This window comes from Phoxinus phoxinus (assembly GCF_949152265.1).
Source record: "Phoxinus phoxinus genome assembly, chromosome: 19".
Classification (NCBI taxonomy): Eukaryota; Metazoa; Chordata; class Actinopteri; order Cypriniformes; family Leuciscidae; genus Phoxinus; species Phoxinus phoxinus.
In genome coordinates, this window is record NC_136894.1 from 13,181,492 (window position 1) to 13,209,422 (window position 27,931).

The 27,931-nt window shown below is 39.9% G+C and overlaps 1 protein-coding gene across 1 annotated transcript in view; it reads left to right on the top strand.

Annotated features, from left to right (window-relative positions):
• Window positions 1-27,931, top strand: part of myo1g (myosin IG) — a 57,152-nt gene that overhangs the window by 25,030 nt on the left and 4,191 nt on the right. The window contains exons 20-21 of the mRNA XM_079590876.1: window positions 671-784; window positions 5,814-5,971. Coding sequence (XP_079447002.1) covers window positions 671-784; window positions 5,814-5,971 — 272 coding nt within the window. The remainder of the gene's footprint in view (window positions 1-670; window positions 785-5,813; window positions 5,972-27,931) is intronic.

Below are 27,931 nucleotides of genomic sequence, written 5' to 3' on the forward strand. Positions count from 1 at the left end.
TGCGTATTACGTGACGTCACGAAAGCGCATCACAGAACAGAGCAAGGCGAGCATTTGTGCTTATAAAACTTAAACTTTTTTATTTATTTTTTAAATGACCGAGCGTTTCGCTAGATAAGATTCATCGTCTGGTATCGTTTAAAGCCCTTTGAAGCGGCACTGACACTGTCATTTGAACCATTTGGATCCCAGTGAAGTACATCATATGGAGAAATGTTTTCATCAAAAACCTTAATTTCTTTTCGACTGAAGAAAGAAAGACATGGATATCTTGGATGACATGGGGGTGAGTAAATTATCAGCAAACGTTTTTTTTTAAATGAACTAATCCTTTAAGCAAAGACTGTAAAATACACACTATCATAGCGCTGCAGCTATGGATGTTGCTGCCATTGGTCCAGTTTATCTTTCCTTCCCAGCGAGACTCAACCACACCACCAACCCAATTTCACAGGCTATTTTTAAAAGCAGGAACATGCAGTACAATAGTAGAGCAGTACATGAACCTATGCTGAACCTATGCAACAGTGCTGATGCGAAGGTTGAATTTCATGAATTTCAATAAGCCCTGAATATTGTTGTAAGTAATTATTGTAGTCAAGCTCAGACAGAGGCAGCTAGTTTACCCCATTTCTGTTTTTTTCTCTTTCCTGATCTCTCTTTTCTTCAGCTCAACTGGTTCAACAACACAAAGGACAGAGCTCTACTCATCACTGACAAGCATATTTACAGACTGGAGCCCAAAAAACACTTTAAAGTGCAAAAACGAATACCTCTTGATTCGGTAAGTATTTCACACACATGGTCACCTACACTTCTACGTGCATGCAGGAATACGTAAAGTATAACAGCAAAGACTTAAACGAAGCCCTCAAAAGAAAGCAGACACGTCTTGGTATCTGTAATTGTCTGTTTCTTGTTTTTTTAATGCAACCGGGCAATGTGGGTCTGTCTGCCCCACATCTGTCTGCTGCAGTCACGTTTTCTCTTTGGATTTTAGTTTACAACTACCAACTGGTCTTTTATTAGATGACAGCACTAATACTTCATATGGCCGGACATGATGTCAGATGGCTTAACAGGGTCATTCGCAAACTTCTGGCTGCGTCTGAGTGAATTCAGGGACCAGAACAGTCTGTGTGTGAGGTGTCTGACCTACATTCTCTCTACGTTCTCAGATGCAATACAGTGAGAGAGGGATTTGATCACACTGCAGCACTGCAGTCTAAGCTCCCCTTAGCATAGACTCGCAGACACTCACCCACACACATTAAACCTGCGATTTTAATCCATATCTGTATGTTTTACACGTCTCTAGCGGAAGCGGGGCTAGACGTCTCAGAGAGATAGAGAGAAGCGATTGGGCAGTTCAGCGAGAGCTGCAGAACGAACTGCAGTAGAATACTGAATCATGCCAATTATGCACACATACTCTTTAAGCACACTCTCTTCCATAGTCTCATTATTTAAATTGTATTTAAATGATTTAACTTCGGACATGTATTTAAATTGAATTACTTATTAAAGCATTTATACGTCGTGGTAGCATCAGGGTTATTATTGCTAAATGAAAAACATTTTCATTTATAAAATAAACATTAACTGAAATAAAATGAAATATTAAATCTGTAACTTATTTCAGCAAGTACTAAAATAAACTAAATAAAATCTAAATCTAAAACTTAATACAAAACTGTATAGTCATATTTATAAAAAATAATAATAAAATTACAAAAAAAGCAACAAAAAAAGTTTTTTTTTACTAAAATGAAAACAAAATCTAATATAAAAATCGAATTAAAAATATTAACAAAAACTACAATCGTATATATCAATGATATTACAATAACACTGGGTAGTATTTGTTGTGCTGCCTTTAATTTATCCTGGCTTAAAAAAAAAACTACTACAGTTACGTCAATATACTAAATTGCACGTGGTTGGTTGATCAATACATCAAATTGTTTATTTAGAATCACCATTGAGAACAATGAGAAATAGACACAAAAAAGTGAAAAGTCCAGACACATTTAAAGTAATGAGAATTTGGGGGATAAACGTGGTCATTAGTCATGACAATAATGTATCAATTATTATTATTATTAACCTTTATTTATCCTGGCAAGTCACTTAAGAACAAGTTCTCATTTTCAACGTCAGCCTGGCAGGAGAATTCAAATCTCCAGAAAGACATACTAACATATTACAATATACACACACACATATAAATTCATTTAAAGGGCACCTATTATGACATTTAAAATGTTCCTAATGTTGTTTAGGGAGTCCCCAACAACAGTTTTACATGCATGCAATGACAAAAAACACTTTTGTTTTCGTATAATATGCATTTATTTTTACCTGATTTGCTCACCGACTCCCAAATGATTCGTTTAACGACTCGTTTTTCAAACCCCTCCTTTGCGCGACGCTAATCTGCGTTGATTGGTCAGATGACCCAGCAGTGTTTACAGAGATAATACTTATTTTTAACACGGAGTACAATGATGCTTTTATCAATTAAATTGTATTATAATAATGATTATAGTCCACTGCTTTATAGTTTGTAGTAAAAAACGAAAAATAAGATAAATAATTTAATGTTATGTTAGCGAGCATAGCCCAGAGTTCATATTGTAAAAGCACAATCAGTCTTTGTTTGCGTTAGCCCGATGCATAAACATAACGTTTTTACAAAAAAAAAAATGCAGTTACGTTACAGTTATTACTCTATTCTTTAGACAACTCCGAAAACAACGACAAACACTTCACATATCTCAATACAATTGTCATTGAAGACCTAGAAGCTAAACGGTGCTTACACAACAAACAAAATAATTATTAAGCATGCTACATAAAACATAAAAGCAAAAATTATTAATAACACTTACAGGTTGTGATACGGAGGAGGAAGCTGATGCAAATACACTTGGAACTGAACCTTCCTTCAATATCAGCCGACTCGCGAATCCAAGTTTGATTGCATTTAAAAACCAATCGTCTTCAAAATGACGCGAACAAAGCACAAGGCTCGGACTATACTTCTGTGGTATAGTTATATGAATTGTAGCCACTTAGTCTTCAAATGCTCCTCCTTGGGCAGATGAAAAAAGTTTGCTTTTGAGCCGCACTTCAGAACACAGCGTCTCGTCGCCATGATATTTTCAAGTTTTCCCTGCTGGCCTTTTGGAGCGCAATAAGTAGGCGTATCGTATTCAAATAACTTGACAAGTTGACGTCATCTAGTCAGAGAAAAAGCTTCGGTCTTCTAACGATTCATAAAAATGACTCAGAGTCGACTCTCACTTTTGAAAGACAATAACTTTATATACGGTGCACTTTCATATTTCAAACTTTGCAGGATGTTTTTGTTCACTTAGATCTATGTTACACACTACATGAAAGGTAAATTTCAAAATTCCATAATAGGTGCCCTTTAAAACATTCACAAGCTGTGATAAAAACACTCCCTAACTGTTTTTTAAATTAAGATTGAAATAAATGACTCCAATATCAATGACTTTTGTAGCACATTCCAATCATTTGGAGCAGCGAAACAAAAAGCAGAGCGACCATAGAGTTTTTTCTCTCTAGGGATAATCAAACGAATATGATTAGATGATCAGGTAGAATATGTACTAAGATGTACTGCAGCAACTCTTGCAGATATTTGGGTAATAGACCTAAAAGGACTTTATAAACGGACTTTATTATGTCTACTACCGTAACAATCTTAATGCTCCTTAAAAAGTATAATTTCTTAGAATTTGGGGTGAAAAGTGATTCATGTTGTACACATGTTTTTGAGTACACAAATGGATATTTTGACTCAATATATTTTTTGTATTTTATATTTTGGTAAATATCACATTAACAGCTGTGACATGAAAAGGGTGTGTTGACTGCCATGAAAATAATGTAACGATCCAAAAGCAATCGTTGCGGTCTAAAAATAGGCTTCAGTCTTGTTAAACAAAATATATTTCTTTCTTTTGATTTTGGACTGCAATATATTGGACATGTCCTGACAGGCTTTATGAGATTTACTCCATTATAATCTCACAGCCTTGCCGGCAGCCCTGCACTTAATGGGTCACCAATCACCATCCAAGTGCATATTATGAACTTTTCCAACCCTCTCCGGTCAGGCCAGACCACACTGGATGGGTTCAGGCAGTCCCAGACAAGGATATTGTTTTGTGACAGCCCGGTACATTGTGGTTTTAATCTCATTTCAACATAGACTGACGCACAAGGACTCGGCACAGGGGCTGATTGTGTCAGTTGATATTCTAGAGCAGCAGACACAGACAAGGCAACCTTACGGCCTGTTCACACTTACAGTAATAACTATAATGATAACTATATAGGCATCTACACCAATGAACAATAACGCTCTGTTTATTATAAGCCTGTCATCTGTCACTTTAAATGATTGAGTTGACTTAAATTTGGGTGGATTCTGGATTTTTATTGTTCATCAGCTGGAAAAAATATTTAATTCTGAAGGTGATTCCAGCGATATCGTTTCTCTGTGTCATTATCGCTATAGTTGTAGTATAGACTCCTTTATTCTCATAGAATAAAAATTATAATTTTCTCATTAGAATAAGAATGAAACGATATAGTCAAAGTTATTGTTAGAGTTTTCATCTTTGGTGTGAATGGGCCTTTACACATCTTATGGTGGGTTATGGTGTGTGCGTGTGTGTGTCTGTTTGACTTGAACACAGTGCAGTGTTTCCTGGCCCACCCTCATTTCTCAAAATCTCAGAGAGCAAGGTCAGCTGCATGTACCACAGGGCACAAAGTGATTTAACGTGTGTGTGTGTGTGTGTGTGTGTGCGCGCGCGCATGTTTGTGTGTGCTACTGTGTGTTCATCCGAGTGGCAGTAAAGAGGCTTAACGCTGCCTGATCACTCTCTTCCTTTCAGGCACAGCGGTGACGCACCTTCTGCTGTTCATAACCGCTCACGTCCATGTACACTTAGAAACACACACTAGCCTTTAATGAACCCAATGCACAAAAAAATGATAAAGGCAACATATAAATATAAACATAGAAAATATAAAAATGTAAGCTTTTTCAAAATATTCATAAATACTATAGTATTATATAAATAATACTAAAATGACATAAACATATTAAATAAACATATTAGCTGCTGGTGGTATATTGTGAAGGACATCCTCTTTTATAGGGAGCATTTGATTGGACGAAAATATGTGTAGTACAGTCACCAATATTTTTCCCAGAAGAAACTGCACATTTAAAAATGTGTATCTGTTACATTTAGGGCATGATTTAATTGATTTTTTAATTGAAGTATACGAGCACAAACACACACATATCAAAGAACATAAATGCACATGGCCATTCATGCTCTCGGACATTCAACCATCATCCCCAGGACTGTTTCTATTCTCAGAGTCATGCGTTCCAGCCAGGCACACACACAGTTTTCTGACGCACAACTTCAATTGGTCACACTTTTTGAGTAATTGAAACAATCAAGTCATTCATTCAGGATTATTTCCAGCACATTGCTCATTCTCAAGGTTACTGAGTCAATCATGTGCTGAAGCACAGGAAGTGATTTTGTTTTAAATGAGCTTTTTACTGTGAGTTTGCAAAGGCAAAGTTTGACTGAATGCCAGTAGTTGGTGGACAAATGGATCTGTTGGACTCAGGAAAGATGGCTTCATTGGACACTAATGCTTTGACTTCATTGTGCACCAACGCATGCTGTGCAACGTGTTAACAGGGTTTCATGTGTTTGTATTGTTGTTTTACACTCTCTTCAAACCCGCAGGTTGTTGGTGTAAGCGTAACAAGTGGCAGTGACCAGATGGTGGCGCTACATACTGCCTCTCAGGATGACTTTCTAGTGCATTTGCAGAGGGGTCAACTGAACCCAAATCAAGACCGCGTAGGGGAGATGGTGGGCGCCCTTACAGACCACTTTAAAAGGTAAGAGTCCATGTCAGTAATCTCCACCTTGCACATTTTGCAAGTGATGTGCAAGTCTTTCTGCGAGCATCGCTATTAATATTGCTTATTGTTAGTGTTCAAGATTTAAACCGGGCCAAATCACATTTGCTGTCACATCACAGATTTTGTTCAAATCTCTTAATTTATTTAAAACTATGTTAACAATGCAATTCACAGACACTTTCTTGAATATACAACTTCTATGATGAAAATTTTTTACATTTTGGAAATATAAAAAAAAAATTTTTTGAAGACATAGTCAAAAATGGTGGTGCTAAAATTCTCCATTTTCATAAAGAAAAAGTGCATTTAATATAATGACATTTTTTTAAAGAAACCTTATAAAGTAGAATAATTTATGTTATTCATTAAATATATATAAATATATATTTATTTTTACCTTGATTTGTATATAATGTAATTGTAATATAAAAATGTATTAAGGTATGCATACTCGTACACATATATTCAATGTGTAAGGAGTATATTTTACTTGATGGTTAAATCACATTACATTTTTAGACATTTGCATTCAACATTTGCTGAAAATTATGGTGGCTGAGAGAGCTCAATGCTCTGCAACTGAAGAAAACACATGTAAATAGAAAAAACACCAGCAAATTAAGAAAACATCTTCATCAGTTTGACAACACATGTGCTGCAAATACTCACAATACAACCAAATACAGAAACACTGTTTTTTCACGGCAAAAAATTTCACGGAAATGTTTTAAGGGGACCCCAACAAGTGACAAACCTGGCTGGGACCATTATTGTTCAATGTCTACTTGTCGATGACCTGAATTTGCAGCGCGTTTCTGTATTTGGTTGCATTGTAAATATTTGCAGCGCGTTTCTGTATTTGGTTGTGTTGGGACAATGGTGGACAATAAAATATTTCATTTTGATTCATTAAATAGCGTATAAAATAAAGCTATTCGTAAACTGATATAGTTCAAAAGTTTATTGTCTGTGTGTGTTGCTTTATGGAAAATACACATGCTGATTAGTGTAACAATGGTGGTCTGCAGCACGAACGACCATAGAGTCTTTATTTAGAATAATACGTTTCCAGGGAAACTAACGAGGGAACTGAAAATGAAACCACACAACATGTATGTTACAATGAGGTATAATATCATCAAAAAAAATATTTGGATCAGTAAAATTTTTAAGATAAGAAATTGATCATTTATTAAGCAAGGACGCATTAAATTAATAAAAAATAAATGAATAAAGATTTATATTTCAAATAAATGCTGTTCTTTTCAACTTTCTATGCATCAAAAAAATCCTAAAAAAAAATATTTTAATCATGACAATTCCCAGAGTGAATTATTTAACTGGAATTTATTGACGGATGAGATTTGCTACATTGCTGGTGCTGAACAAATGTAGCAAAACACTTCCTGTGTCCTCATGAACCAAATGGCTTAAAAAAAACTACTGAATGGTGTTTATTGAATTAAAAAAAAATGCTGATTTGAAATGAAGTTTTTTTGTGATGTGTTAAGGAGTAGGGTAGGGTTCGTGTAGTAGGGAAATAGAATGTACAGTATACAGACCATTACGCCTAATAGAGAGTCCCCGTAAATCACATATTCAAGTGTGTGTGTGTGTGTGTGTGTGTGGCAGGTGTGTAAGTCACTGGGTGTCTGCAATCACTGCTCTTGCACGTCTGCTTTAAACCCATTGTGCTGCCATCTGCGAGTCAATGCATGGGGTCATGCCCCCTTTACGACATCATCAAAAGGAGACGTCAGAGGGGCCCATGGAAGTGTGGAGGAAGGCAAATAGTGTGTGAGCATGTGTGCGTGGGGGTGGGCGGGAGAACAGATGACCATGCACACACGTGCGCTTCACTCTATCCCCACTCGCTAAGACCACAGTGGAGATGCAGCACCCAGTACGACTTTCATTGCTTTAAAGAATAGGTTGGATTTTTCCATTTTCATAACCGTCATAAGGATAAGGAGAATGTTAAGCATAAAAAAGAAGACAAGATGGACTTATCTTCATTTAAAGCATATGTGAGGTTTCAGTTGAAGAGATATATAAATAACCTTTGAAAGTAACCATAATTTTGCCAAGTAGTAAACAACATTCCTCCAAACTAGCATAGTCCTAACCCAATATATAACCAGATAAAAAGTAGGAATATTATACGAATAATTAGAGGTGAAGTGCATTTGTTTAAAAATACCCAAGATCGTTGACATTGTTTCTTCACAGTAAAACTATCCTGTTAATTTTATGATATATAGAAACACTAAAATAATGCAATAAACATTCACTAAACAACAGAAACTGTAACACAAAACACCCTTATGTACATAATTAAAATAATATATATTCATGTGATGTCACGCAGGGACATCATTTGTTTGATGAAGAGTACTCCACATCTTCCCCCAGACTACTTAATAACGATTATACAATATTTCATATTCAAATATTAATGGAAATGAATATAGATGTAAGTGTTGGGGTGTTAGATAAATAACAGAGGAATGGTCACAAAAGTGACAATAAAAGCTTTGTGATTGACAGGATTAGATGAACTCTCTCCGCATTAGCTTTCATCCACAACTCAATTTTAAGAGTACAGGCAAATTTGCTATGACCTGTAGGAGTAATATAGGCAAATCGGTACACAAAATATGTATGAACTTTAGAAAAGTTTCAAAAAGGATTTAACCAAAACTTTTAACTTGCTGGTCTCAGGGTGATTTTTGAAGTCAAGTTCACACAAGTGTCGTATCAGAGTAACCACAGGTGTAGAGAATCACATTAACTATGAACATCGTCCACTAAAGTTTGACAGCCACAAAGTGGCTCAATGACTTTTATATAATTTCTTTCATGTCATTTATAAAAAAAAATCTTTTTATGAAATGTTTTGCACAAAAAGTGTGCTTGTTATGTTATTCCGGCACATAACAGCATAATTTTTTCAATCTGATGAAACCTCTCACATGAATTGGGATATAGTTCGTAAAAATTTAATGAATTTACATTCCACATTCTGCTTTGCATGCATGTTGAGAGCTCTTGTCTGCATCTCAATTCAAACAGTGATTCCTTTCTGTTATGATGCCTCTTTAAACTCTGTGACCTTTCCTCTGGGTCATGCACCGTCACCTGACTTAAGCTTTAAGCAGTCAACATTATGACTGTGCCATGTGTGTTTGTTTGTGGAAAGTGTGGATGTGTGTGTGTCTTGGGTAGTTTAAACCCCTTTTTGGCCATCTGCTGAGACAGCTGTGTGTGTGTGTATGTGTGAGTGTGTGTGTGAGTGTGTGTGTGAGTGTGTGTGTGTGTGTGAGTGTGAGTGTGAGTGTGAGTGTGAGTGTGAGTGTGAGTGTGAGTGTGAGTGTGTGTGTGTGTTTGTGACGGCTTGGCCAAAGGCAGTGAGTGTTGGGTTAGATCTTAGGAGCTTTTTGTAGCTCTGGCGTGTGAGACTGTGAGAGCTTCTGGAGCCAAAGGGGTTAGCAGAGATTGTTTGTCTTCCTAACCACCCTCCAAAAATTACCAGTTGTGATTTTTCCTTCACCTAAATAGATCAACTTTAACAAGCAGTATAGTAGAGTTACAGACATGGAGACCAGAAATTGAAGTATTAGTATGATCAGATGATGATGGCTGCTTTCATCAGCGGTATAGTCTCCGGTATAGAGGAACATTATTATAAACAAGGCTTGACATTCACTTTTTTGCTCACCAGCCACTGTGTCTAGTTGTTTTCCAAAGTTACTAGCCACTTAGCATTTTCACTGGCCACAATTTTGACAAAGATTCCATGGGGGGAAAACTGTAATATAGATATTTGTAATTGTATCTCATAATGTGGCAGTATATTAGGTATATTAATGCGGTATATTAGGCTGCTGTCACTTTAAGACCTGATGCACAGACCCATTATGCTGTTTTATATAGCCAATTGGCTTTATGTGCGCACACTTTGTGATGCGTACAATTATGCACAATACGCGCAATCAATTTCAGGCCCTGTAACAGCAACAATATTCATCAGGAGGCGGAGCAAATGAAACGAGTGAGTGAGAGGAGGCGGGTGCGTCAACTTGCTGTCGGAGAGATGAGAGGGCGAGAAAGCGCAGCTGCTATCATGTATACTATTCTGCGGAATATGAGTATTTGGAGTGTTTCAGATATTTCTATAGAAAAATCTATATTTTTGACAACACTATACTTTGCACTTAGTTTATTATTTCAGAACCCTTTTTAAAAGACTAAGAATAAAAAATGTATATTATATCAAGTTCAACCCGCCAAAGTGGCCAGTGAGTGGTTGCCCTACACGCCACTGCTAAAATCCACATGGATTTGCCGGATTGCCGGGTGTTAATGTCAAGCCCTTGTTATAAATATAAATATTTGTTGAATGATCGTTTTTCAATAGCGGGGTTCGATACTTGAATGTGCGATAGTCTTTTCTTCCATATTGTGATGTACAGTATATCCGAGTGAAACGGCTTCTCGAAGAAGAAAAAATGCAGACATGGTTTTGTCCATCAGGAATTGTTTGGATCATTAGATCATTGTGTTTGCTGTTGCTGTAATTGACAGGTTTTCCGACCTAGCGCCAGTAAACACATCATCACAGAAGGGAAAGGATGATGGGGAAGTTATTTTGATTAAAGATTACCAGGGCACATTATTATTAATGATGTGCATGGATAAATCATTTATAATAAATACTGCAATATTTAATTAAAAAAACAAGAATTTGTCCATTTTAATTTCATAGTGACTTCATAGAAATCAGGGTGGCCAATTAGCTTTAAATTTCTTATATCACTATTTTTATATCATACCATAATACAGTTTAAAGAAGACAAATGTGGCATAAATAAAATGCAATGAAATGAAATCTACAGTGCTATACACATAAATATATTGGTAAATAACAGAAGGGGTAACATTTTTACAGCCTGACAAATATGTAACTAGAAATCACTACTTCGAATACACATTAAAATTGCACATTCATGTGAATCATTTTAATTATGGTAATAATTGCCATGGTAATAACATTATAATAATAATTATCTAGTTATTTCTTTAAGTATTATAGAGCAGTGGTTCCCAACCCTGGGCCTGAAGGAACCCCAGCTCTGCACAGTTTAGATATCTTCCTAATCAAACATACTCGATTTAATTCATCAGCTTGTTACTAAAGACTCCAAGACCTCAAATATGTGTGTTAGAGACATCAAAAATGTCCACCATTGAGGTACCACTGATATAGAGTGTACTGTAATAAGGTATAACTATGAATATAAGCATTATAATATTGGTCTTTGTTGATCTGTTTACCAATTATTCACTCGTCCTGTTGTTACAGTTAACAGAGCTGCCTGTGGCCAGTGCTAAAGGCTTCAAACGCTTATCCTAGGTTTAATCAATCCAGTCTAACTGCAAATTATGGGGGAAATTATGCTTTTCCACTGGTAGGTCCTTTGTGACTTTCATTAGATACATTTGAGAAGAACATTTTCTTATTTTACCAGAACTTACTGTTTATTAAAGGTTTGAAGAACTCATTATTTTTACTGTTTTGGAAAAAATTACTCACTTTACCTTAAATGGCAATTTACAATTCAAAAGTTTTGAGTCTATAAGATTTTTAAAATAAATATATTATGCTCACCAAGGCTGCATTTAAAAAATACAGTAAATACCGTAATAGTGTTAAATATGACTGTTTTATTATTTTAATATATTTTAAAATGTCAAAGCTGAATTTTCAGCATCATTACTCTAGTCTTCAGTCACATGATCCTTCAGAAATCATTCAAATATGATTTGCTGCTCAAGAAACATTTATTATTATCATTGCTGAAAACAGCTTAATTTTTTTTTTTTTTTGTCTGTTATCTATGATACAGTTTTAGGATTCTTTGATAAATAAGTTTAAAAGAACAGCATTTATTTGAAATACAAATCTTTTGTAACATTGTAAATGTCTTTATTAAGGCTTTTGATCAATTTTAGTAGTATAGAAGTATCTGTAATGAAAAAAAGCGCTTACTGACCCCAAACTTTTGAATGGTGGTGTAGATGAACTGTCCTCAAAACACCATTTGTTCTGTTGTGTGTGCTTGAGTGTGTGTTTGTGCCCCTTCGCAGGGTTAACTGAGATTGTTTGTGTTTGTGTCATCTGCAGACATTATGACCAGAATAATCAGCTCTATTGTTGCCATGCGTGACATCATCCCTGTTGGGTGTGTGTGTGTCTGTGTGTTGCCCGCCCATAGGAAGGAAAAGCCTGTTGCGTAATCCTCCAATGGTGTGATGCTGTGTATCAATAAGGGAACTATCTTCTCAGGCTGGGTTGATGAGCAGCTTATCTCGTCCTTCATTCCCAAGACGTGCTTTTAGTGTCACAGCGGCTTAATCAGGCTAGAAATAATCTGTGTGATGAACTATGATTATATAACCGTTACACAAGGTGTTGCTGCATTCATTAAGTCTTGATTTATTGAATGATTGCAGAATAAATTCCATCCTCAAGTTTAAATAATAGATTTTAAAATCCATCAATGTAGTACTATAATTCCACATAATAACAAAGCATTGCACTTAATGCTGATGAGAGTCAGTAGAGCAGAAATAGTTTGAGTGGATTTAAAGGGATAATTCATCTAAAAATGAAAATGGTCATTATTAACACACCCTCACGTCGTTCTGAACCTGTATGCCTTCCATTTAAAATTGTAATGTTGCTTACAATGAATAATCCATATTATGACGCATAAAGTGATTAGGAGTTGTCATATGATACATTTTATGAGGAACAGATTCAATTTAAGTATTTTTTTATTCACTGAAAACTAGGGCTGCATGACTGGAAATTCGAATTATGATTTTATGATAAAAACTACAGTGTCATTTAAAAAAAAAATATGATTTAAAAAAAATCCAAATTTGCTGTGCTTGTTTGTAGGGCTGCACAATTTGGCTAAAATAAATATTAATAATAAATAAATAAAACCAAAATAAGAAATATTACTCTTGTAATATCACTATAATTGTAAAAACTGCAGTAAACCCTTAAAGCTTGTCTTTTGTTGATACGTGCTTCCCATTACAAGTTTGGGAATATTGCTGGTGCATGTTGCATTTCCAAATGCATGTTGAAGCGACCCAAACCAGCATTTACTGTGAACCGCGACGCTGTAAACACCAGAGGATTATGAGCTGTTCTTGTGTAAATGAACACAGTGCAACGCTTCACTCTGAAACACACAGCGCATATATTTGTTTAGTTAATTGCAGCTTTTGCATTTGGATAATTGCACCAAGCCATATTGCGATTTCCGTTTTATTTTGATTAATTGTCCAGCCCAACTGACCAAATCTTTCTCTTTTTCATTCTTATTTCATTTTTATTTATGCATATTCACACTCTTAAAATGTTTTCCACCAGGTTTGACGTCAGTGACACCAAATTAAAGTCTGAATGAAAGTACGAATACTGAATGTAAAAGTGCATATGAAATTTGTGAGCAACAAGGGTAGGGTGCAAATGTCAGTGAATAATGATTTGAATTTCAATCAGTTCCTCGCATAAAGTCAAATAATGGCAGAATTTTTATTTTTTTGAGTGAATTTTACCTTTAATCATTTTTTTGTTGATAATGATGTTGTCATTTTGTCACATCACATCAGCATTAGAGGATGGATACCCGACCCGAGCCCGACGGGCCGGGCCGGGTTCGGACAGATATTTAGAAATGATGTTCGGGTTCGGGCTCGGTCACATCAGCGCGATAAGGCATTGAACATTTTTAATTTAAAACAGCTTATTATGTAGGTAGCCAATGTGGCTGATGCTTTCACTTGATGCAAACGTTAGTTTTTGTGATTAAAATACATGTCAAATATTACAATAACATCCGTCTTCCTGTGTGTGGAAATTTGTTTATGTAGCCATGACAACGAAACACGTGCATGCGCGCCTGTGTTAAGTGCACTTGTTGGTCCGTGCGCGCTGATGCACTCATCTGTTGACATTTCCGAATGCCTTCCTGTTGCTTAATAAAAGCGGGCTTTCCACACAAACAAACGTACATGTGTCATTAGTATGAGAAAAAAATTTGATTTTAACTGTCAGGCTCGGGTCGGGCTCGGACATAAATATCTTAATGCCTGTCGGGTTAGGGTCGGATTCGGTTACTGCTCTGTCTGACGCGGGCCGGGCTCGGACAGAAAAAATCAGCCCAATCCGCACTCTAATCAGCATGTGTCAGAAACACCCCTCTATGCACTAAATGGGATCCCAGGAACTAGAGCCAGACAGAAATATTAGAAAACTAAAACAATTTTATTTGTTAATATTTCTCAGTAAAATTCTAGAGCAATTTTTCCACAATTAATAAATACACAATATTGTAATAAAATAGAATCTTTTCTAAATAACCGGACGACAGTTAGCAGATTGTTCTGTCAGCTGGCCCTTTAAGTCGACCAAGGCCGGGGGCGTGGCGAACTAGACGTCGCAAGTCATAGGGATTTCCTGGAGGCGTGGCGAACTAGCTGTCGAGGCACAGGGGATTCCTTGAGGCGGCGAACTAGAGTTCGCGAGGCACAAGGGTTTCCTGGAGGCGTGGCGAACTAGCTGTCGAGGCACAGGGGATTCCTGGAGGCGTGGCGAACTAGCTGTCGAGGCACAGGGGATTCCTGGAGGCGTGGCCGAGTGCAGCCGTATCAGGGCGGGGGATCCCGGAAATACGTCTTCACCACCCACAGCGCGACTCCTCCAACCCAAACAAGGAAGAAGTAGCAATTAATACACAGCAAAAATAATGATAGCGATTTCCGACTCTCCTTAATGGATCATATACAGAAAAATAACTTTCCTGTCCTAGATGGGAATTGACGCCTCTCTCTCTCTCAACCGCGTTGTCTGGCAGGCGACCTGGATTCAACGGGGCTCGGCAGCTTTCCGTCCTCAAACCTGGAAAGGGGATCAGTCACACGTCCTCAACAAAGGCGGCTACAGGGAGCGCTAGACCATTAAGCCATGGATTACGAGAGGATAAAGCAAGAAGAACGTCCCTTTCAATAATACTTGCGTGCGTCGGTAATTCAAGTCTTCAATCGATCGTACCAGCCGAGGAACACCCGCGTAGAGAAGAGAGATCAGAGTCCGGTCAGCGCCCCATGGTAAGCTCCAGTTCCCCTTTTATAGAGCTGTGAGTCTATAATTATGATGCTTGAGAGGTGTGGCAACTAATCAGTCAATCAGGACCACCTGTAGTAGTCCATTACATACCATACCCATAGTAGGCTTCTAACAAACAATGTCAATAAACACACGTGCTCATTGTAAACACATCATACGTGCTCAACAACTATTACACACAGACACTGCACGCAACATCTCACTGCAATCAAAATCAACACATAATATTAAAAAGAAGTCATACTATCCCTCAACCCACTTTACAGGACCCCATCTGACAGTTACCCCCTCACTTTAACATAAGTCGTCCCGACTATGTCACCGCTTGGTATCTCAGTGGCCGAGTGCCCCGTGTGGATCGCTGGGAGCGACGCAGCCCCAGGGACTCTTCTGCCCGGGCTTCTGGCGATGGATGTTCCATTTCTGTTGCATCCTTATGTGCTTGTGGGGCTGTACTAGACCTCACCGGAGAGTCAGGATCATCGCTGGTGGTCTCCATCTCCTCTGGCTGGGGTGGTTCCAAGTGTAGTGGAGGGTCTGGAGCGGTTACCTCGGGTACTGGTGGGGGTCGAGTGCTCCAGAATACCAAGGGTCTGTATCCATGGTTGTTGCCCACCCCTTGCGACCAGGGTGTTCCCTCCTCCTGGGTGGATTGTGCCGGTTCGTTGGCTGGCAGCTGTGGGAAAGACACTGGACACACTCGCAAGTTATTCCTATGAGCAGTACGAATAGGACCTTCCTCACCTTCGGGACGAATCAGGTACACAGGTCGGCCCGGGCGCAGTTGGGAAACTACCACAAAGGACGTCGGCTGCCATCGAGGTGCCAGCTTTCCGTAGGCTCGTCGACGGAAGTGCCGGAGGAGGACACGCTCTCCAACCAGGAGGTCTGATACCTTGGCTCTCTGATCCCGACGGATCTTATCACTTTGCTGTCTCTGCCAGGTATGGTGTTGGACCACTCTACGTGCCTGGTTAAGTACCTGGTGATGGGCCTGTACCCACCCATTAAGGGTCTGTCGCTGGGTCACAGGCCCAGCCTCGTGGATCCAATCTACTGGGAGCCTTGCATGTCTTCCAAACACAACATAGTAAGGAGTGAGGCCAGTGGTGCCATGTGGAGTATTGTTGTATGCCTGGAGGAGGGCAGGTAATCTCGAAGGCCACTGGGACTGTGCCTCATCTGTTAAAGTTCCCAGCAGCTTCAGGAGAGTCTGATTAAATCTCTCACATGCTCCATTACCCTGTGGGTGATATGCCGTGGTACGCTTCGTCCGACATCCATACAAGAGACAGAGCTGCTGAAATAGGTCAGAAGTAAATGCCGCTCCACGATCCGAGAGAATGTGCTCCGGGCTCCCATACACCTGGAACAGGTTCTTCCATACTGCCTTCGCAGTGGTGGCGGCGGTCTGATCCCTGGTAGGCACTGCTAGGGCATATTTCGAGAACAAATCAGTCATTACCAGAATATATGGATAAGAGTCTCCTGAACGACCCAATGATAGAAAGTCAATGCCCACTATCTGGAAGGGGTATGAAGTCTCTATGGGCACCAAAGGGGCTCTTACCTCAGGGCCTGATTTGTACAATACACACTCAGGACAGTCAGCAGCCCACTTAGTAGAGTCTCGTCGCATTCCATACCAGAAGAAGCGCTTCTTCAGCAGGGAGAGCGTTCTTTCAGCACTAGGATGGCCACTTTCTATGTGGTATTCCTGCCACAGAGTTTTTGTGTGGGCACTTGGAACCAGGATCTGACTAGAGGATTCACCCATATGCTCCTCGGTTCTAGTCACTCTCCGCAGGGCATCCCGGCCTACTTCAATCTGGTCCCAATCCCGTAAGAACTGCTGAAGTCCCGCCCCCAGTACAACCTGTTCTTCAAGGGGAGGGGGTTGGCCCTGTTGTTTCCAGGAGAGCAACTGACTTAAGTCAGGATCTTCACGTTGTCGTGTGTACCACACAGATTGTTCTGTAGAATCCTCTCCTTCAGTAGACTCTGCCCCCACCAACCGAGTCATGACCTCTTGTTGTTCTCCTGGGAGTCTAGATAGAACATCAGCGTTGCGGTTAGCGGTCCCCGGACGGTATCGGATTGTATACTTGAAGTTGGCTAGCTGGGCTGCCCACCGTTGTTCCACCGCTCCCAGCTTTGCGGTCTCCAAATGCACAAGTGGATTGTTGTCTGTAAAGACCTCTACCTCCATTCCCCATAGATAGTCTTTGAACTTGTCCGTCATTGCCCACTTAAGGGCCAGCAGTTCCAACTTGAACGAACTGTAATTCTGGTCGTTCCTTTCAGCGGGGTGGAGACTTCGACTGGCATAGGCAATGACACGTTCTTTTCCACCCTGAACCTGAGCCAGTACTGCTCCCAGACCCTCCAGGCTCGCATCTGTGTACAAACGGAAAGGCAAGTTAAAATCAGCATAAGCCAAAATGGGAGGGCTCACCAGAACTTCCTTCAGCTGTTGAAATGCCTGTTCGCACTCCGTTGTCCAATGGATGGGTGTAGTCTTGTGGGCAGTTGCCATGCCCCGTAGTAGGCCATGGAGGGGAGCAGCAATCTTAGCAAATGCCGGGATGTACCGACGGTAATAGCCCACTAGCCCAAGGAAGGACCGGACCTGGTGGAGATTCTGTGGGGCAGTCCAGGCCTGGATGACCGCCGTCTTCTCAGGATTGGTGGCTACCCCTTCTGAGCTTACAATATGTCCTAAATAGGTCACTTGTTTCTTGAATAATTGACACTTTCTGGGCTGAAGCTTTAAGCCATGGCCATGAAGTCGCTCAAACACTCGGTCCAAGTCTTGGAGGTGTTGGTTAAAACTGGATGAATACACAATGACATCATCGAGGTATATTAATAGGGATTCATTCAGGAACTCACCAAGACAGCGCTGCATGAGTCTTTGGAACGTTGCTGGTGCATTACAAAGCCCGAAGGGCATACGCTCAAACTCATAAAGTCCAAAGGGTGTGGTGAAGGCAGTCTTCTCCCTGTCCCGCTCGTCCACCTCAACTTGCCAATAGCCACTTGCCAGGTCTAACGTTGAGTACCATTGGGCACCTTTAAGACTAGTCAAAGACTCTTCGATGCGGGGGAGCGGATAGGCATCCTTATGCGTGGCCGAGTTCAACTTTCTGTAGTCTACACAGAATCGCCAAGACCCATCCTTCTTTTTTACAAGTACGATTGGTGCAGCCCACGGGCTAGAACTCTCCCTGATGACCCCACCATCCAACATATTCCTCAGCAAGCTCTTTAGTTCTGGATACAGCGAAGGTGGAACTGGTCTGTATCGCTCACGGCTAGGAGGAGCAGCCCCGGTGTGGATATGGTGTTTCACAATATTAGTGTGGCCAAAGTCCTCGTCATGTTCTGCAAAGATAGAACACCATTTCGTCAACAACTCCTCCAGGCGTTGGCGCTGTTCCTGGTTCAATGCAGCACCCTCTTGTTCCAGGCCAGATGGTAAGGTGGGGGGACTGGCACACACAGTGCTGACACCAACTTCGACCACTCCAGGACTGCCCGGTGTCAATATCAGCTCCCTCTGCCCAACGATGTGTTCAGGTGGCAGTGGGGTAACTTCAGCAAGTGGCCGACGCTGAGGGACCTCTACGGGGAACATAGTTGGGTTGCAGAGCCTCAAAGGCAGATGGCCATCATGTACCACAGCAATAGTACGTGCTGTAAGCCAACCTGACTCTTCCTCTGCCAATGGTTCAATCAGCACGGTGCAGTTGTCTCTGGGCACTTCATCACTCGTCCGACACCACAGCACCATCTCTGTCTGAGGAGGAATAACAACAGAAGGCTGCTTAGTTAGCTTCGCCACCCCATGGCCCAGGGCTGTTGGCCTTGTCTGCTGTATTTGTCTACATACTGCAAAGGCCTTTTCCCATAAGTTACCTTCAGTTGGTGCCACCGCAGCCCGGAAGGCCACCACTCCTGGATGGATACCCTGCATGAGTTCCCTCCAGCATTCGGTTATCACATTCATGCCCAAGACTGCCCCGTCACTGCCCAAACACTGGTCTTCAACAATTATCACCCCTTTGTTGGGGATACATACTCCTCCTACCTTAAAGTCCATCATGGCATAGCCTATGTAAGGGATTTGTAATCCATTGGCTGCCTTCAGTGTCAACAAGTTGGATTCGTCGATCGTGTTGAGGACAGTCTCCTGGAGCTGGCTCTTGAACAGGGTCTCACTGAAAAGAGTCACTTGAGAACCTGTATCCAATAGACATTTAATTAGTTTACCATTGACTTTAACTTCTACTCCAGGGCACGTACCTATTAAGGCGGGTTTTGAAGACGGGCCACCCTCTGTTGTGTTCACCCCCGCCACTCCCTTCCTTGTGACGGGGGTCACTAAAAACCCTTTGGCTGTCCTCGTCTTGGGCAGTACCTTTGTATGTGACCTGCTTCGCCACAATCCAAACAGATTGGCCGGCCATGTACGTCCCACTGATAATTCATGGTGGATGGAGGTGGACGTTGGCGTCGCACTGGAAGAGGAGCCCGCCGGGTTCCAGGAATGGCTGGTTGGCTAGCTACCGGGGCCACATAGGGGGATTGATTCCGCAGTTCTTCTACCAGTTGGCTGCTGAGGGTCTTTAACTGTGCTGCCAGCTCGTCTCGCAGCTCAGACTTCAAGCTCTCTCGGAGGTCATCCAGGTCAGACTGACGTCCACCTCTTACATTGGAAGATACCATCTGGGTATGAATAGCGTGAGCCTGTGCTTCAGCAGGGGGGCTGTCTAACTCCCTTTCCAATACAAGAGCTTCTTTCAGTGCAGCCTGAAACGTCAGCCTCTCATCTCTTCGCAACAGTCGCTGTAGTTCTTGTCGTACTGGTCCTGTCCGGAGGCCCAGTACCAACTGGTCACGTAATAGTGTATCTTCGTCTGTGATTGCATTCCGTTCAGTGGCGGGCCACCTAGCATAGCATTCTCGTAGCCTCAAGCCAAATAGACTGACGCCCTCAACAGGACCCTGATGACATTTATAGAACTCGGCACGTCGCTGAGCATGGGTGGCTGTATCCCCGAAGATTCTTCCTAAAGCCTCTATGACCTTCTCACCGTCGGTGCGGTCTGCGTCTGGTAGAAGGGCTGCTTCCCGTCGGACTTCTCCATCCAGAGTGCTCAAGACAAAATCCACCTGTTGTTGGGCATTCAGGGGTTGGGCGCGCAGCATGGCTCTCATCTGGGTCTGCCATTCTCCAAACTTACGTCGCTCTCCAGTGAACTTAGGGGCCCAGGACGCACTGAAAAACCAAGGCATAATTAGCGGTGACATGGGTGGAATTGTTGCATCACTACCTGACTGCCCGTCATCATTCTGTTGGCTCATGTTGCTGGGACCCTGCCGACTGCGCCACTTAAAAGGTGTCAGAAACACCCCTCTATGCACTAAATGGGATCCCAGGAACTAGAGCCAGACAGAAATATTAGAAAACTAAAACAATTTTATTTGTTAATATTTCTCAGTAAAATTCTAGAGCAATTTTTCCACAATTAATAAATACACAATATTGTAATAAAATAGAATCTTTTCTAAATAACCGGACGACAGTTAGCAGATTGTTCTGTCAGCTGGCCCTTTAAGTCGACCAAGGCCGGGGGCGTGGCGAACTAGACGTCGCAAGTCATAGGGATTTCCTGGAGGCGTGGCGAACTAGCTGTCGAGGCACAGGGGATTCCTTGAGGCGGCGAACTAGAGTTCGCGAGGCACAAGGGTTTCCTGGAGGCGTGGCGAACTAGCTGTCGAGGCACAGGGGATTCCTGGAGGCGTGGCGAACTAGCTGTCGAGGCACAGGGGATTCCTGGAGGCGTGGCCGAGTGCAGCCGTATCAGGGCGGGGGATCCCGGAAATACGTCTTCACCACCCACAGCGCGACTCCTCCAACCCAAACAAGGAAGAAGTAGCAATTAATACACAGCAAAAATAATGATAGCGATTTCCGACTCTCCTTAATGGATCATATACAGAAAAATAACTTTCCTGTCCTAGATGGGAATTGACGCCTCTCTCTCTCTCAACCGCGTTGTCTGGCAGGCGACCTGGATTCAACGGGGCTCGGCAGCTTTCCGTCCTCAAACCTGGAAAGGGGATCAGTCACACGTCCTCAACAAAGGCGGCTACAGGGAGCGCTAGACCATTAAGCCATGGATTACGAGAGGATAAAGCAAGAAGAACGTCCCTTTCAATAATACTTGCGTGCGTCGGTAATTCAAGTCTTCAATCGATCGTACCAGCCGAGGAACACCCGCGTAGAGAAGAGAGATCAGAGTCCGGTCAGCGCCCCATGGTAAGCTCCAGTTCCCCTTTTATAGAGCTGTGAGTCTATAATTATGATGCTTGAGAGGTGTGGCAACTAATCAGTCAATCAGGACCACCTGTAGTAGTCCATTACATACCATACCCATAGTAGGCTTCTAACAAACAATGTCAATAAACACACGTGCTCATTGTAAACACATCATACGTGCTCAACAACTATTACACACAGACACTGCACGCAACATCTCACTGCAATCAAAATCAACACATAATATTAAAAAGAAGTCATACTATCCCTCAACCCACTTTACAGGACCCCATCTGACACATGCATTTGGCCCAGCGGTTTAGCCTGCTTTTTCCACACTCACAGCCTGTTCCTCCACACCTCTGTGGGACGCAGATGCTGCTGTTACCCCGACGATAGTTGCCAAGCACCTGAGTACGTGCTAATTAGGAGAGGAGAGATGACGGCGAGTAGTGGAGATGGAGGAGTGTGTACATGTGTAATTGTGTATTTGGCTGAGTGTGTTTTAAGTGGGCTTTAATCTGTGGACTTGTAATGGTCCCTCCTGGTGTCTTATGACTGCTGTGTTCTGTTAGAGGGCCCAGAAGGCTTTTAGTTTGTGCACACAAAGAGCTGCATTACAGAAGAAAAAAAACCACCAGCCTGTTTATATGAAACTTTGGTATTCTCTCCCTACAATAATGATTATAGAGTAGGTTATTGCACTCAGTTTTGGCATAAATAAGTAGAGTTGTATGCAGATTTGTAACTATATATTGTCATAATTACATACTATATTGTATACACTGTACTGTAGATTTCAGGTTGTAATTGACTAGGATAGTTTAGCAAAAAGTGAATATTCTCTCATTAGCATAGACTACCATTCAAACAATAAGATTCATTTTTACATAAATTAATGCTTTTATTCGACGAAGGTGAATTAAATTAATCAAAAGTGACAGTAAATACATTTTCATTGTTGCAAAAAATATATACATTTCAAATAATTGTTCTTTTGAACTTTCTATTCATCAAAGAATCCTGAATTTCTTTTTTTTTATGGTTTCCATAAAAAAATATTAAGCAGCTCAATTGTTTAATACATTGATAAAAATAAGAAATGTTTCTTGCGCACCAAATCAGCATATAAGAATGATTTATGAAGGACCATGTGACACTGAAGACATAACGGCAGCTGAAAGTTCATCTTTGACATCAGAGGAATAAATTATATTTTATAATGTATTAAAATAGAAAAACATTATTTTACTTTGTAACTGTATTCTACAATATTACAGGTTTTACTGTATTTCTGATCAAATAAATGCAGCCTTGGTGAGTATAATAGACTACTTTCAAAAACATAAAATAAATCATACAGACCCCAAACCTTTAGGTTGCCATTTAAAGGTGTATTTTTCACAATTGCAAGAATAAGGATTTAATAGGTTTCCATTATTCGACAAACGTTATTCGACTTATTCAATTAGTCTAAAAACTGAAAAGAGGGGAGCAGGTTTTAACATTTAAAAAAGTGTCTCTAAAAAGATAAGTGGTTTTATTTTGCTCTAATCTAAGATTTGGGCTCAAACTCTCTCACTCATATATCTGCCCCTGTAGTCTTTTTGCATCTATCTATCTTCCACCTTTTGTCTCTCTGAGAGAGTTTGTCACTTCTGTCTCGTTGTTGACAGATGTGCATTCTCAGCTCCTGCCCTGAGAGCCTTTGCCTTTGGGAAAATGGCTGACAGTTTGAGAGAGGGTGAAAGAAGTGATATTGTGTTATGGATAAATGCCTGAGGTGAGAATGATTTTAGCAACAAAGATGCAGGATGAAACTACTCTGAACTAAAAGTGACAGAGGGAAAGGTGGAAGAGAGTTTCCACTGACTTCAGATGATTTAGCCTTATTAATAAACCATAAAATGATAGAAAACTTAAAATACAATAAAAAAGTGCAATGTAATGGTGAGTCTTCACCATGTTTACACTACTGTTCAAAAGTTAATAAATACAGTAAAAAAGAAAAGAAAAACAGTAGTATTGTAAAATATTATTGTGATTTAAAAGAATGTTTTTCTGTTTTAATATATTTTTAAATGTAATGTATTCCTGTGATATAACTGGATTTTTCTGGAAACCGTGATACTTTTTTAGGGATTATTTTGAAAAATAGAACGTTTTTTTTTTTTTTTTCATAGAAATCTTTTGTAACATTCAAAATTAATTTACTGTCACTTTTGATCAATTTAATGTGTCCATGCTGAATAAAAGTTGGTAACACTTTAGTTTAGGGTCCAATTCTCACTAATAACTTATTAGCATGCATATTACTAGGATATTGACTGTTTATTAGTACCTAAGCACTAATGCCTTATTCTGCAAGATCATATTCTACATCCCTTAATCCCAATTCCTAAACTTAACGACTACCTTAATAACTATTAATAAGCAGTAATTAGGAGTTTATTAATAATAGTGAGAATTGGACCCTAATCTAAAGTGTGACCATAATTCCATCATCATACACTCTTCTTTTTTGGCATATGGTTCCACGAAGAACATTTAACATCTATGGAACCTTTCCATTGTTCTTAATAATTATAAAAGGTTCTTTAGATTATTAAAATCTTCTTTACACTAGGAAGAAAATGGTTCTTTTAAGAACTGTTCACTGAAAGGTTCTTTCGGAACCAACGATGGTTCTATGGCATAGCTGCAAAAACCTCCTTTTGGAACCTTTCTTTTTAAGAGTACAAGGACAAAAACATATTTCTAATGAAAATAACGCAAAATGTAACGTTGTATCTGAATGGGAACATTGTTGCTACATTGCTTTTGCTGGTGTTGTATTCAACAAGCCATTAGAAGGAGACTGCAAACAAACGCACACAGTCAGAGCCCACGGGGGCCCAAACTCATGGTGTGATGGTAAACAAAAATGATGCGCGGTGACAGCCGAGCCCCGGAGCCCCGGGGACGCAGACTGCCGTGGTTGCATGTGTATTCTTGAGTTGGTTTCCACTCTTAGGGACGGGCTTGCAGGAATAACGTATCTGGAAGGGACTAGAATGTGTAATGAATGTGTTTTTCAGGCATGGCCCAAAACAAGAGTTGTCAATGATTCACTTTAATGACATGGAGATGTACAGTCGCATGTGACAGAAACGCTGAATAAAATAACTTCTTCTGGAGGAAGGAAGGCGGGGCACACAAGAACCATACGGAGTTGCTGCTGCGTCCCAGTTCTGTCGTATGGTTTCCATGGCAATAAATAATGCAGCCCAACTGCGTCCTCTTCTCATTGGTTTGGACGCCATGTCCCTGGAAAAAAACAGGGCAACTCAAACTCAAACCTGCACCATTTCTGAAACCTACAACTCACAAAAATGTTAGAGGAATTGCTAAAAGTTCTCCAATTGGTCTAAGCCAATAGTAACCGACTCGTTCAGGAGGAGTAGTTCACCTAAACATTTAAATTCTGTCATCATTTACTACCACATTCCAGTCCAATATGTTGTTTTTTGTTTATAGAATTTTAAGTTTTGGTTACTTGGACTTTCAATGGAGGGACAGAAGCCTCTCAGGTTTCATTAAAAATATCTTAATTTGTGTTTCGAAGATTAACTTAAGTCTTATGTGTTTGGAAAAAAGCTGAAAGTAAAAGCTGACAGAATTATAATTTTTGGCTAAACTATACCTTAAAAGGCCAGATTTACATTCACTTCAGAATCTCGTCGGAAGTAGTAGATCATCCAGGTACTTTTTGCCTAGTCTTTTATGAGCACTATGAACTCGGACATACTTCGTTTTTCGCCTACTATATAGCAGGGAAGTATGCAGTTTCGGATGCAGATGCTTTTTTTCTGTTAAATACCAGTAAATGTACTACCGCAAACCACATTTGTAAATCATGTTGGTTGATTTATTTAAATACGCTTGTCCCATACACAGGTTTCTTGTATACAAACAATACCGGATGCGCGCGCATCCAAGAGGCAAGACCGCTATATTTTATGCCGAGTTCTGTAAAAGAACATTGTAATTAACGTAGATTTCGCATTGTTTGTAAATTCTTGTTGACTCAATAATAAACTGCAATTTCAGAGTTGAATCTGTTTGCTTGTGTTTCATTTGCATATTAATATAACATTATGTAAAACGTTAGTTAGTTGACTAGTATGGAATTGTCCAACTAAGTTTGCGGATCATAAAAACATGACATACCCTATGCATTTAGGTTAGTTTACAGCACTACATTTCCGCGTTATCTCTGCTTCTGCTAGATATAGCCGTAAAGACTGTTGCTTTCTGCCTCTTAGATGCGCGCGCATCTATGTGATGACGTTGCACAGAAACCCGTGTATAAATGCTGTGTTTGTAAGGGAAACTCCTACCCTACAAATACATATGCGATAAGGTCAGTCAACTCTTTAAACAGCTTTTCTATAAAAACACAGCTTTTCTTCATGACAGAAATATGACACAATTCTGTGGGGTAAACTGTTGCTTTAACTTAAATCTTGTCATAGATTCATAGCAGTTAATGCCCTCCAGTGCCATGTTTCACTGACCTTCTGTCGGTGAGTTGGTGAATCAGCAGGTCAGTGGGTTGATGGGTGGGTGCGGAGCATGGCTGTGAGCCCTGATGGGAACAGCTGAGTGGAAGGGGAACAAGAGAAATGAGAAGTTGCGTGACCCACAACCGGCTTTTTCATGGCGGACTGCCTTCCACCTGTTGGAGGGTTTAATGAGGAAAGTTTGAGTTGTTCATGGTGACAGAAGGAAAGAGACCATCTGATTCTGCTCCATGCTATAGTAGGTGCCAGCCATGAATATAGCCTATGTTTAAAAAAGACCAAAAACTAAATATAATCAATTTTTAATGGAAGCTTATCATGGAAAATATTATTTATGTTTTTATCTTTTGTGATAAATTGTACGTTCATTTTGCAAGCTGCATGGTTATGGTACATTAGTTGGGATCGGTATAATTCTTTAATACTTAATTAATACTTTTACTTAGCAAGGGCACTTTAGTTTGTTCAAAAGTGACCTACATAATATTTCATAATACACATATTTCAAATAAATGCTGTCCTTTTGAACTTTTTATTCATCAAAGAATCCTGTAAAAATCCTGAATCCTGAAAAAAGCATCACCGTTTCTACAAAAATATTAATCAGCGCAACTGTTTTCAACATTGGTAATAATAAGTAATGTTTCTTGAGCAGTAGATCAGCATATTAAAATGATTTCTGAAGAATCATGTGACACTTAAGACTTAAGTAATGGCTGCTAAAAATTCATCTTTTCCACAATATTACAATTTTACTGTATTTTTGATCAAATAAATGCAGCCTTGGTGAGCATTAGAGACTTATTTTAAAACATTACATTATCTTACCAACCACAAAATGGTAATGTGTGATGTCACACCTTTCAGCTGTGACCAAATTCACAATATATCATTGCCTTTTCTACCTTATTGATTAGTAAAATAACTTTTCAGTATTCATCAAACTGAACAACATTTCAAACTACACATGGATATCAGAGGTCATTTACTTCTAGAAGTCTTAAAGGTACAATGTCCAAAACAGCCCGTTTAATTCTGAGATCAGAGAGAGGTTTCAACATGGCTGCAAAAAAGTTGGAAAGTTAAGTGGAAAAAATGAAATGCTACAAAAGTGTCTAATATGGCCCCTTGATATTTCACTATATTATTTACAATTTTGCCTATTCTTCATAATTGACCAGCACAAATGGAAATTAAAACCATTTTGGCAAACGTAGACAGCCTTCCAAATCTGCTCAAACCGGTCACCTTTAAAGGGGTCATCGGATGCCTAATTTTCCACAAGTTGGTATGATTCTTTAGGGTCTTCATGTAAAGTTTATAAGATTTGGTTAAAATTCCTCAATGGTTGTGTAAAACAACATTTACCTCCTCAAAAACAGCTCTGTTCACAGCGACCCGTTTCGGTGCATGTCTCTTTAAATGATAATGAGCAACAACTTTTTGGCTTTTTGAGGATTTAAAAAAAAAGTGAATGGATTTTTTTCATTGTATGGTGGTTGTGTCCAAACACTGCAAAGACACATTTATATGCAAACACCATATAATATTGAATGTTGCACCCGATGACCCCTTTAAAAACAGTTGGAAAGTTTTTGACTGCATCAAAAATAATTCAGCATGAATTTGGCTATACTCCTCAACCTCAGCTCTCACTGTCTTTGATTACAGGCAAGAGATTTGCAGGAATCGTAAATCAAAATGCAAATAAAAAAAAAATAAAAAAAATGAAGAGGTTCCTACTGCAAACCGCATTCATCAGATCTGGCTCTTCCAACTTCCACTCCGTGTGAGCGTGTTGCCTAGTAACGAACGTGCTTGCAGCGGGAACACGTATTTTACCC